The following is a 12,909-nucleotide window of genomic DNA, read 5'->3' as shown; positions in this document are numbered from 1 at the left end:
ATTGTCATGATGAGTGAGGCTGCAAGATGAGTGAGGCTTGCCTGCCAGAAAGTAAGGTCCAAGGAGGACCTTCTATGTTTTGGGTTCCCAGCATGTAAAACCGTGCCTGGTACACAGCAGGCCCCGATGATTGTTAAACGAAGAAATGAATGAATGAATCAACCAATCTTGGGTGCATCAGGTTGTCATGTGATTTTCTTTACCACCTCTTTCCAGTAGTACTAATAAAACTACTGGAAAAATTTAGTAAAGAACAGAAAAGATGTGCAAAGCGTCTAGTACCAAGCCCGACCCATTGTGAGCAATTTAACAATGTAAGCTTATTTCCTTTTCTTCCTCCCCAAGTGTAAGCTACTGGAGGCTAAGGGGTGATGTGCCACATTACTTATGTGCCAGACACAAAGTGACGTGGGTAGCTAACACGTTGGTGAGAAAGAGCTGTCGGCGTCTTTCTGATCCGTACAGATCAATGCCAGTGCCCCGAAAAACGCACAGCTATTTTACCTAGAGAGGCTGGTCTCTTTTGTTGATCGATTCTGGGCTGCAGTCAACTCTTTAATACAACTTTTTATAAGCATCAGCTACATTTCTGCGAAAGGAGGCGCAGTGATAGGAAAAAGAGAAACCCCCTCCGCCCCCCACTAAAGGAAGCCGACCTTGGTAGGGACTGCATTTTGCATGTCCAACGGGTCCTCGGGCTGGGGCAGCCCGGTCCCTTCCAACCCCGCCCCCTCGCCCGCGGCGGCTGCCGAGGTTCAAGTTCGGCCCCGGGCGCACCGCCTTGCGCTTCCCGCTCCGCAGCCGCCCGCGCGTCCCAAGAGCCCCCGCATGAAAGCGAGGAGGGCCCAAAGGTCACACGGGCGCGGGGTCACTCGGTCACGCGTTGTGTTACCACGTGGGAGAAAAGTTTCCAACTCCGGCCGTAGGGCCTCTCGGGGTCTCCCCGCGGAGCCGAGGCCCGCCCTTTGGCACCCGCTCCCTTTTCTGTCGCCTTCAGTCGTGCCCCCTCCCGGGGAAGCCCCCCCCCCCAACCTTGTGTCCCTTTTCAAAAATTCCTCCTTCCCTCGCTGCTTAGGTCGCCCAGAAAAATACTCTGGGAGCCTCCCAAGTAGGCTGTCCGGGAGCCTCCGCCGGGGCCTGGGGTAGGGGGTCGAGGGACAAGTGTCCCGAAGAGGCTGCGGGGCGCGCGGACCTGGGAGCGCGGAGTAGACAGGGGACAGCGTCCCGCACGCGTCCGCGGTGCGGTCGGCAGGATCACCTCTCGGCTTCCACACCCTCGCGCGCCAACTCTGCCGGGCCGCAGCCGACCCCACGCGGGCGGCCCCCTCCACGCCCCCGCCCCGCTCCCCACTCCCGGCTCCCCTCCGCCCCCAGTGCGCAGGCCCGGCCGCCCCAGCGCGCATGCCCTGGGCTCGCGAGCGCGGCCAGCCCCCAGCCTTTAGCTTTCTACACACTCTACAACTGGGGAGGGGGCGGGGGCGGAGGGAGCCCAGCGGGCCACGTGATCCAGCCGGCCGGGGCCGCGGGGGCGGGAGCGCGCGCCGAGCGGGGCGCGGGGAGGGCGGGGGCGCGTGCGCGCGCGCGCGCGCGTGCGGGCGGGCGCGGGGCTGGGCTGAGGCGGGCGGCGGCGGCGACGGTGGGCCGGCCGCGGAGGGGGAGGAGCGGGAGCTGAGCTAGGCGGGCGGGCGGAGGATGGGGCCGTGCCCGGGCTCCCGCTGCAGCCGCCCGGGGACACGCCGTGCACCCTCCGGCTCGGGGCTCTCGCGGCGGCGGCGGCGGCAGCGTTAGCGGCGGCGGCGAGAGCGGCGTTCCCGGCGCTTCCTGGCCGCGCTTCTCCCTCGGGCTGGGCGAAGCGAAGAGGCAGCGGCGGCGGCAGGAGGCGGCGGCAGCGGCGGCACATCGGTGTCTCTCCCGCTGGAGATTTCTTTCTGCTTTCCTCGTCGACTGACTCACCCCCCTCCCTTTTTTGAGGAAGGGTGACCTCTTCTCTGGGACTGGAAAAAATTCTTTTTTGAGGGGAGTGTGTGTGGGGGGGTGGGTGGCAGCGTCAGGGTCTGCTTCTTCTCTTCTTTGATCTCCTCTCCTCCCCCCTCCAGGACCGAAAAGCGAGCCCCACAACTGCTCCAGCATCCTCCTTCCCTTCCTCCACCTCCCTTCTCCTTCCACCTCTTCCAGTTTCGCCCTCTACCCTCCCAATTATTTCATTATTATGCTTCCCTCTCTGGGGGGTCTCGTCCCTCTCAGGTCGCTCGGAAGCCGTGGCCTCCCTTGGAAGCATATCTTAAAAATTTTGGAGCCTGGGAGTGAGTTTTCTCTGAGGCGTGTGTGAGAGGCGGCGGGGGTGTTTTCCTGCGCGAGGGGCGGGTGAAGTTCATTGCCCCCACTTTCCCGCGACCTTTTCGGACCCGGTTTCGAATCGGGGGGCCGGCGTTTTCGGGGGGCTGGGGGCGCGGCGGAGAATGGCCGCGGGGAGGGCTCCCCGGAGCCTCCCAGTCTCTTGATCAAAGCATTCCGCTATTCTGATTTATTGCCTGCTTGGTGAGTTATTTTTTTTTTATTTTTTTTTTTTTTTGCCTCTAAAGGAGACCTGTGTGTTCAGCCATTACTTTGCTCGGCGCTGCTCACAGGAATCTCCGACCCGCGGTGCTGTGGGGAGCCCCGCACTTGGGCTCCTCGCCTCTCGCCCTCGCTCCCGTCCCTCCTCCCTCTCTCCGCCCCTTCCCCCTTCTCTTTCTCCTCTCTTTCTTCCCCTCTCTCCCTTCTTTCGGCCGCCGTCTCCCCCGCGCCCTCTTCGGGGCGGAGGGAAGCCGAGGAGGGGGAGGGAGGGGTTGGTGTCAATTTTTTTGTGTGGCCGCGGCCGGAGCCTGTGGCGGGCGGGCGGCGAGCGGGGAGACCCCGGCGCGGCAGAGCCATGGATGGCCCGACGCGGGGCCATGGACTCCGCAAAAAGCGGCGGTCGCGGTCGCAGCGAGACCGGGAGAGGCGCTCCCGGGGCGGGCTGGGGGCCGGCGCGGCCGGCGGCGGCGGGGCCGGCCGGACCCGGGCGCCCTCGCTCGCCTCGTCGTCGGGCTCCGACAAGGAAGACAATGGGAAGCCCCCGTCCTCCGCCCCGTCCCGGCCCAGACCCCCGCGGAGGAAGCGGAGAGAGTCCACCTCGGCCGAAGAGGACATCATTGATGGATTTGCCATGACCAGCTTTGTCACTTTTGAAGCGCTGGAGGTAAGGGGGACCCCCCTCCCCCCCGGTTTCCCTTTATGCACGACCCCACTCGGCTGCGCCCTGCTCCGCTGCCTCCCCCGCCGCGCTCCGGTCTGTCTGGCTGTCTGTCTGTCTAGGCTGAGGTCTTATTGTTGGGGGGGAGCTGGGGGGCGCGGGCAGACAGGCAGCGGGAGGGAATCGCAGAGCCGTGCCTGGTCTCCTCGTTTTCTCGTTCTCGCTCGCCTTTTCCCTGCGCCCCCTCCCTGCACCCCCTCCTCAGCAGATGGGCAGGGAGAAAGGGGTTCAGGCATCACAACAATGCGCCCCCCTCCACGGATAGCTCTGCCCCTACTCCTTCCTCCTCTCCCTCCCCAATCATGGCTTCTTGGCTGGTGGAAGTCTCTTTGCTGGGTTTGGGGCGCCTGTGGACGCTTCTCTGTGTGCTTTCTACAGAACCATATGTCCGTGTGTGTGTGTGTGTGTGTGTGTGTGTGTGTGTCTGTATAGTATATACCTTTCCTGGTCCTGGGTGTCCTCGGGACTGGAGACTGATGGGGTTTTGTGGTTTCTTTGCCCCCCTCCCCTGCCCTTTTTTTTTTTTTTTTTTGGTGAAGCTGGGGAAGGGGGCGTTTTCTCTTGGTTGGGAGAAAAGGAGGGAGGAGGGGAGAGAAGAGAGGAAAGGATGGAATATCTCTATCTCTGTGTATTCTGTGTGGGGCTGTATTGCAGAAAGGGTTAATTATATATATAATATCATCTATACACATACATATACACACACGTGTGTGTGTGTGTGTGTGTGTGTGTGTGTGTACATGAGCAGTTTGGTTAAAGGACATAAAAAGGTACACCAGGGAGGACTGGTGGGAGGAAAGAATAAAATCCTAGCTGGTATCTATCTGAAGGGCTTGTCACCCAATTGTCCCTCTCCCTTTCCTTTTTTTTTTTTTTTTTTGGGGTGTGTGTGTGTGTGTGTGTGTGTGTTCTCTTTTTCTTCCTGATTGGCTTTGTGTGTATGTGTATGTATGTCTTTCTTTATTCCTTGGGCACCTGCAGTGTTGATTTCCAAATGCACATTTTCCTGCCAGCTACTGGCTCCTGGGGGTGGGAGGAGATGGGTAGAGGGAGACTGTCCAGGGGCCTGGGGGAAACTATCTTTACCTGCAGAGATCATATTTGGTGCTAGCATCAGTCATTGGCCTCCACAGATGTAACCCCCCTTTCCTCCCCCCAACCTCCCTGTCCCCACCCCCAACACACCACACACACAGAAGGCTTTGAGATTCTGCAGAGTTGGTCCTGCTTTCTTAAGCACAAAACCCAGATAGGAGTTGGTTTCTAGTATTTCATGCACCTGGTGTGATGGTTTGACGTTCCTGAAGGAAACTTTTCCCTTTCCTTCTGGTTTTTTCGCTGTTATTATGGTATTGTTTGAGATGATCGGGTGTAAGCTTTGTTAATGACAGCTTAAATCTCACATGCAGTAACCGTACAGGTTTAGATTGCTGGTTCTGCGTGTGTGCTTGGGTGTCAGGTTTAAATATTTTTAAAAAGGAAGCTATCCTGTCAGGGTTGTTCTTTTCTGTTTGAACTGCTTTTTGGTTGGGCCGCTGGTGGTGATGGTGGTGGATGGGGGGCCAGTGGTTGGGGAGGAAGGGAGATTGGTGGTGATGGTATTGGTGGCCGTAGATTTTGATGTTAGTGATTGAATCAGTTACCCTTTGGTTCTAGAACTGGTGATTTATTGGCTGAAATGGATCTTACACGATTATTTTGAGTGTTGAGGCTCACCACTTATTAGGATAATTCTAACTGTGGCTTTAACTTTGCCAAGGTGGGAGGGTACTGTGCAGCGTGACTTCTTTCTCTCTTTCTGTCTTTCTCTTGTGCTTTGAAATAGATATTGAAATGGCAGCATGTATCCTAATAGAAAATGCTGCCTAGAATTTGGTTCACCATTGCTTTCTGTGATTGGGTTAGGACATTATTTGTAAGAGCTGGTTACAAGTGGTTCTGCTTTCTGCGTGGTCCTCCTGGGTTGCTGTGTGGCCCCTTACAGTAAGTAAGCAAGAGGGGCCTGCATTTTCCCATGAACATTTTTGAAGGCCAAGTAGAGGGAGGTATAACTTATGCAGTAGTTTTTAATTTCAATAAGTAGATATTTGATTGGGCTTGCGAAATTTAGTCCATTTGGCTTTTGAGAGAAAATGTACCCATTCTAGTTTCTTTTGGGTTTAAAAAACTTAAGTTTTAGGAAAGGTCGAGTTCAAAGTGTAGCATCAATACCATTCCTTTCCTTACCGTGATTGTTTTTTCTGCTACTTTTCTAGATCAAAACCCAGGTTACTTTGGTTAGCTGAATGCTGTGCTGCCGTCATATCTAAGTATCATTTACATATCTGTAGGTAGATCTAAAAGGCCTAACTTTTTAAAAACCTTCTTTAAAACTTTCCACAAAGATTTAAACACACACAGTAGTAGAGACAGTAGTATGTATAATAAACTCCAGTATACCCAGTGCCCAGGTTCACTAACTACCAACTCATGTCTCATCTGATTTCATCTGTATCCCATCTATACCCCCTTCCCAGATGGGATATGAAAAATAGGTAAATATTCCTATATGTATGTAATGGTAATGACTCAAAACAACAACAACAACAACAACAACAAAAAACAACAAACAACCCAGAAAACCAAAACCCCACCAGAAACTCTATAGTAGTACCATTATCACACCTAAGTAAATTAACATCAGTTCCGTAATGTTCTCAACTATCCTATTAGTATTCATTCACATTTAAGAGGCCTGCTTTTGTAGGAAAGATGTGAATAAACTTTTCATACCCAGAACACACAGTGGGGAATAAAAATCATCATATATGTCTGGTTCTATGGGAAAAGGTAGATCTGTTTGCTGCTTATCACATTTGTGTCCCTGTTGGATGGTCAGATGTATGTGTATAACGATCATTGAAACCTCTGGTGTCCTCCTGTTCTCAGTTTACAAGATTTAAACTGAACTGTCACCAAGAAATGTGAGGATTTATTAGGAAATCGGCAACTAAACTATGAACTTGGACAGAAATATATGTTAATGGAGTGCTTATAAATGTTAGGAATTATTATCGATGCCAAGAGTTACCATAGTACGTAATATGGTTTTGTGCCTTGTGTTTAGAAATGAAATCAATTGTCACCACGTGTCATCAAGGCTGCTGCTAGTAGGATGTGATAAGAAACTAGAAATCTTGGCTTGCACAGCTAGGCTTGTAGCTTATGCTGGTTCAGAGCAGTAGCTGGCACACTGTGCTGTTGCATACTTAGAGTGTTAATGGACTCGTTATTTGACTCTGTGATTTTGTCCTGAGTAGCTCATTTTGACTTTCCTTTTAAAAAAGAGGCTCCTAAGTTCTGAAGAGTGCTGATAAAAACTGTTCCAGTTCAGCTATGGTTTTACTAATGCTGGAGTAAAAGCAAGAAACTTGCCTAATGAGAACTTGCATTTTTATGTTGATTATTTTTCAGTATTGTTTGATTTTTTATTTAAGGTGATGAAAGCTGTAGGGGTAGTTTGAGAGGTCCCAGACTTTATAGGCAGGGAAACCGGCTGAGGTACTTTCATATTCTGCAGGGATACTTGTCTCAAGTAATTGTGCCCTGAAGTTCAAGTATATGATTGTGAAGAGTCTTATGATAGAAGATAAGAGGGTAGGTGAGGAGGCTAAAGTTGAACATGGTGTTCTTTTCATTATGCATTTGAGAAGCAGAATTACCATTTCGATACCGTATTGTTTATTTGAATATTCTTTGAATGATGGGTTGAGAGTGAACATCCAGATACCATGCCTCATTTTTTTAAAAATGGCTTTCAGCCAACAAAGTATAAATGGAAATTTGGGGTTCTAGTACTGTCTGTACACTGATGTGCCAGATAATATTGCCTTTCTGTTTTTATTAGGGTTTCTTTCTGTGTAGTCTTGATTAGGAAGCCACATGAACACCATGGTTGAAAATTTCCCTTTGCAAATCCATCATTTCCCCCCTCTGTTACGCATGGGTTTTAAGGGCAGCCTCTATATGTACAACTGACCAAAGATGAAGTTGGTGGGATTAGCAGACAGAAAGCCAGTTGGGAGTTTTGCAGGCTTGTGAAAATGAAGGAAGAGTTACTTCTGCTGGTTAGAGGATCAAACCAAGACTCTTATGTGGTCTTCATTTCCGAGTAGTTTCAGGGCTTACCTAAACAGTGGTAGCATAAATAGGCTATACAGAATTTGAAGTGCTTACGACATGCCATGTTAGTAGGCTCTTATAATTTAGTGTGGTCGAATCTCACTTATTTCAGTTGCTTGAAAAACATTAATCATGTTCCTTGTATCAGTCAGCAAATATTTATGGAGTGCCTAGAAAGAGTGCAGGGAAACCTAAAATATATATAGTACCTTGAAGGAGTATGTAGTTTAGTTGATAAACTAAGCCCAGCACCTTTAAAATAATTTTGAAACAGGTGCTCGAATGTCTAATACCAACTAAGTGCAGTAAGCATTCAGAGTAGGAGTAAGGAGATAGGCTGAAGTGTTTGAGAAAGCTTCTTGAAGAAGGGGCCTAGAAGTTTGAAGTGATTTGGATAGATAGGGAAATGGGCGATGGAGAGAGACTTCCAAGAAGAAGGAATAGTGAAGAAGAACAGAAACAAGAGGATTGAGAAGGTGCTATTTGATGAGGGCTTGGGGGTAAGGAAGAACTGGTAGAAATGAGTTACAAAATTGTGTAAGTAGGTGGACACCTGTGCAGACATCTGTTCCAGGCTTGGCCCTCCTAACTAGTTGAGTGAGTTTGGGAAGTTACTCTCTAAAAGCATAATTTTCTTCATCCCTTAGTTGAGAAGTTTAGACTAATTTTAGAGCAAACGTACCCAAGTTGGAAGGGAACCTAGCTCTGCTGGATGTTCATAAGTGGTGTTCCAGATCAAAAAAATGTAATCTACCCTCAAGTAGTTTTGGAACCTGATGGGCAAGACAAAATTAAACGGGTGGCTCGTTCTGCCAGAATTAAAAGCCTTTTCATTATACGAATGCGAATTTTGAATATCAGAGAAGACAGTGAGATGTGCTTTATTTCCTTGACCACAGGGCACTCTTTCTTACTCTTGGCGTTGTAACCCCTAATCCAATATGGGGAATGCTGCAAAGCATCTCCAGGGTCCTTTCCAGATCTTGGATCTTGGTGATCTCTCAGTCTAGGGTGAGTGGGCTGGTGATAGATGACTTGGAAAGTCAGGCTCAGAAGTTGGAGTGGAGGCTGCTGCTTAAGTGTGAATGGCAAGGGGAAGGGGAGATGTAAATAATGATGGTTAGTTCCCTTCTCCTGCTCCCTTGTCCTGCCTGGTGTCAGTGCTTTCATTGATTGTTAGCAACCCCACCATGAGGTGAATGTTGGTGAGTGATTCTCATTAATAGCCCTTTCAGTGTGATGGTGGCCCTGATGCCAGCAGTTCTGATGCCACCAAGCTGCCCTCCAGCCAGTGTGTTTTATTGTCTCTTGGTCCTTTCGGTTTCCTGTATTGCTGCTTTTTAAGCAAGCTGGGAAGGAGGGTTGGATGACAAAGGAGGTTGACAGTGATGTTAAAATAAAGGTTTTAAATTGTCTGCCTTTGGCTCGTTTATGTATGGACTGGTAGTTCAAGAGAGGTCAGAGCCCTTCTGCTGTTACACAGCCAGGGAAAGCTGTAGAGCTCTGTTTTTGGTGGATTTTTCAGTTTCTATCTTAGGAAGTTTGGGATGGGACTACAGAGTAAATGGGTCAGTTCTAGCATTTCACTTCTGAAAGTATGCCTGGGATCTAGGATCTGAGGAGTTTCTAAGTGGTGAGAAAGTTTTCCTAAAAGGAAGAGTGGCAATAATGTGCTTGGTTATGAATTCAAGTATTTTACTGTGTGTACTGAATTTGAATATTTTACGGTACAAAGCAGAGCATCAGTGAGATGAGGTTGAAGATTGTGATATGGTTCCATGTGGCTTGTGTTACTTGTTGAGATTGACTACTTCACTTCTTTTTTGGAAGTAGATAGGATATAAATGAATCCATAAATTTAAAAAATGAATCACAAAGTTAGTGATTGCCTTTGATCCTCTGACAGTGTTCTCTTGAAAAGGGGTTAAAAAAACCTGAGCATTCTGCATGATTCAGCGTTGAGGGTGATAAAGAGATTCTGAGACTCTTCTATGCAAGTCCTATATATACTGTGAAAAATAAATGGCGATTATTTAGTTTGAGAGGTTAGGATTAGATATGTCCCCAAACAGAAAATAATAGTTGAGGTCAGCTGTTAAGGAATAACTTAGGTCCCAGTGGCTATAAGATTGGGAAGCTTTTGGACAGAGGTCTATAGCATTTCTTGATAGGAGGGTATGTGCATGTGTGTGTGTGTGTGTGTGTGTGTGTGTGTGTGTGTGTCTCCACATGCAGAGGGTGGAGGATGGTGGGTTGGTGGCTTTACATTTTATTTTTATTTTACCCCTATGCTGTGATTAGTCAAATACTTTAAATGTAGACTAACTTTGTGAAAGTGCCTCGTGTTATTTTTTCTCCTCAAGAAACCACACTTTTTTTTCATGGTTAATATTAAACCTAATATTCTGTAGATATAGGAAAAAAGAACTTAGTGCTGGGATAGCAATTGGTCATTTGAGGAAGTTCTGAAAAAAAAATCAAGTAGATTTTGAAATTGAGATTTGAAAACTCTCAGACAGTTGAAGTTTGGAAGAGCAAGATGGGGATTAATTTGGTGAAACCCAAGACAGGAAGGGATCAAAAACAATGTAGGGACATTGTTAGCTAGGTCAGAACCATTTTTCTTACATAATTTGTATGTGTTCCATGAGTAGATGAATGCAGGTTTTTTTGTTTTTGTTTTTGTTTTTTTTTTTCACCTGGAAGAGGGGCATAGAATTTTATGCTTTTGAGACCCTAAATTTGTCTTTGTTCTTCCAGGTCTGAGCTGTGTTCTTTCATTTTTTTCTAACCAGCCTACAGGGCAAGGGGGTATGGTGTCATTAAGTTACAATTGTAAGGTTACAAAGAACAGGTCCTCTTTATGCTGTTAGTAACTGAGGAGGGGGAGAGTGGGTTTCACATAGTCTGGGTTTGTTTGCTTGCTTAGGAGGAAAATAGGCAAGTATAGGCTTCTTTCTGTGGCTCAGTCATCTTCAGGTCTCTGGTTCCATCCTTTGCAAGGTGACCTGTAGCCTGCAAGCATGTGTCTTGCTGCTTTCTTTGCAGGCGTTTATTGCACAAATTGGTGCATATAGCAGTCTCATCATGGGATCCAGTTAGATTCAACTATCCATTGCTTGTCCCCTTCCTTCCCTCCTTCCCAATTTCCCTCCCTTCTTTCTTTTTCCTTTATGAGGTAGAACTATCAAAATTATAAATGCAGTTACTAAAAGCTAATAGATTTAGGAACTTGTAGATGAAAGGTGAACATTTTAATATTCCACACTTTTATCATTTGAGTTTCACCTGTCTGAAGGACTTGGATGTGAGGGAAAATTGCTTGCCACAGTTTTCTGGGCTATTTCAGCTCCTCGTTCTGATTTCCCATTCATATCTGAGCTCTGGTTAGAGTTTGCCTGAACAAACACCACGAATTACCAACTAGTACAAACAAATAACATTTTAAAAGACTTGACTGTCATTTTGGCTTGCTACTGTACCTCATGGTGCCATATCTCCTTATACCTTTATTGGAGTCTTGGAAAGCCCAAGTGCAGTAAAATGGAGTCACAGAGGAGAAAGGAAGAGCCCACAGTTTGTAAGTAACAGAAAATGGCTAATACAGGTTGGGATTCATTTTTGCCAGAAAGCCTTAAAATTGCAGGTACTTTGTGATTGGTATTAACTGAGGCATTTTAAAATGACCCGGGCTGGATACAGAAGCATGACCCGTGAAGACAAATTGTGACTCTTGGTTATGTGGGTGAAATCTGATACTTTACAATGGCAGGGAAGTCTGGGATAGGGTTTAAGTCAATGCCAGGGTCAAGTTGTGATGATACCAGAGCGATGTCGTTTTCCTTGTCCCCACACCTACCTGCCACTGTAGCACAACACCAACCTCCCAACCTTATTTCAGGTTTCTCTGTAAAGTTTCTGATGGCAGTGATATTTTAGAGCTTGAAAAGAGAAATTAAGAGAGTCCAGTATCTCAGTTATCCCTCAATAGTTACACTGAAGTAGACATTTTTTGGTTGTTTGCTAGGGTCCCTGTTCAGTTTTGCTTGCTGGCTATAGGTTGTTGGCTAAAAGTTGTTCAGTGGCTATTTTTCTGGAGTAAAAAACTAAGTAGAACAAGAAATAAGGAAGAATGAAAATGTAAATCATTGGTGAGGATTAGATTATCACTTGTTTTCCGGCCACAAGCTAGAAATTCCAGTGTTCTACCTATTTTCTCTGTACCTGTTCAGTTGATGAAAATACAAGGGTCCTGGATTGTGTTGTTCTAATAAATGATTTTTTGTTGTTGTTGTTCAAGTGAAATTATACTTTCACTGGGGCAAAAGGGAAAGCAGGTGTTTGGTATTGTGCATTGCTGTGAATTGCAAAGTTTGTTCCTTGCTCATTGGTTATGGTGATCAGTTTGATTACTTGTCAGAGTTACATTTTGAGATTAATGTGCAGAGCTACATCTTTAGGAGGTGTTATCCTAAAGTTAGGACTCCAGTTTTTTTTTTTTTTTAGAGCAGTCTTTTAATGCATTTCACTCCAGCCATTGTTGGCTGCTGTGCTTTCCAAGCTGTCAGTGGCATTAGAGGCACAGATGTTGTCTTTAGTGATGTAGTTCTACCTCTCATTTTGCAAATGAAAACACAGCCCAGAGGGGTTAATTGACCTGCTCAAGATCACACTGGGAGTTATGGCTCTTACTGTTACCCAGTGAAACTAGGAGGCTGCTTCTGCTTAGTAGTTGGATTCCCAAGGATTGGGAATTTAAAAGGAGGTTTTTAAAAAACAAAAATAATAATGCAAACGAGGATGAATGCTTGTAAAGCTTCCTATTTTTTCCAAGAAATTTTCTGAACTCAGTATCAAGAACCTTTTAAAAGCATTCTGCTTCCCCCCAGTGTATCACCCTGGAATTCATTGGCCTTTCTCTGTGGGTACGTTAGTCTTTTCTAAATTCCCTCCTCCTCTACTCCCCATAATGAGGACATAAATGAGAAAGTAAATATTAGAGTGATGACGCAAGAGTTTCTCATTCTTGAATGTCCACTGGAAAGATGCAATAATTATTTGGGATATAAGATGACCTTAATGTGGCCTACTTAAAATTTTAACATGTTTTATTTGGATATAATATTTTCTTCAGCCCAGTAATCCAGAGAAATCCAGAGCCACTTAATAGCATTGGTGGCAGAATATTTGAAGTGGATTTAGGAGTATAGTTGAGTTGAAGACTCAACCAAACTTTTCTTCTGAAGAAAAAAGACTCAAAATATTAAATCCATATGACGTGTTGGCTAAGGCATCTTGCCTGTTTATTGCTGAACCAGAAAATTTATAACAACTGTTTGTCATGTGTATATATTTATAGCCATTCATATAATGAAAAGAAGTTTTCATGAGATTGTAATAACATATCAAGATGGATGTAATTAAAACAGAAGCAGATTGACACCCTGAATTAAATGCAAACCATAAACCAGGAT

General features: G+C 46.6%; 1 protein-coding gene across 3 annotated transcripts in view; it reads left to right on the top strand.

Moving 5' to 3' along the window:
• The first annotated feature begins 2,911 nt into the window (after nt 1–2,911).
• Nucleotides 2,912–12,909, top strand: part of AUTS2 (activator of transcription and developmental regulator AUTS2) — a 1,119,238-nt gene continuing 1,109,240 nt past the window's right edge. For all 3 annotated transcript variants that reach the window (XM_030300780.1, XM_030300781.1, XM_030300779.1), the window contains exon 1: nt 2,912–3,220. In XM_030300780.1, coding sequence (XP_030156640.1) covers nt 2,912–3,220 — 309 coding nt within the window. The remainder of the gene's footprint in view (nt 3,221–12,909) is intronic.

The sequence above is a fragment of the Lynx canadensis genome, chromosome E3 (genome assembly GCF_007474595.2).
Source record: "Lynx canadensis isolate LIC74 chromosome E3, mLynCan4.pri.v2, whole genome shotgun sequence".
NCBI classification, from domain to species: Eukaryota; Metazoa; Chordata; class Mammalia; order Carnivora; family Felidae; genus Lynx; species Lynx canadensis.
The sequence above is the reverse complement of the archived record's forward strand: the minus strand, read 5'-3'. Positions and strand labels throughout refer to the sequence as shown.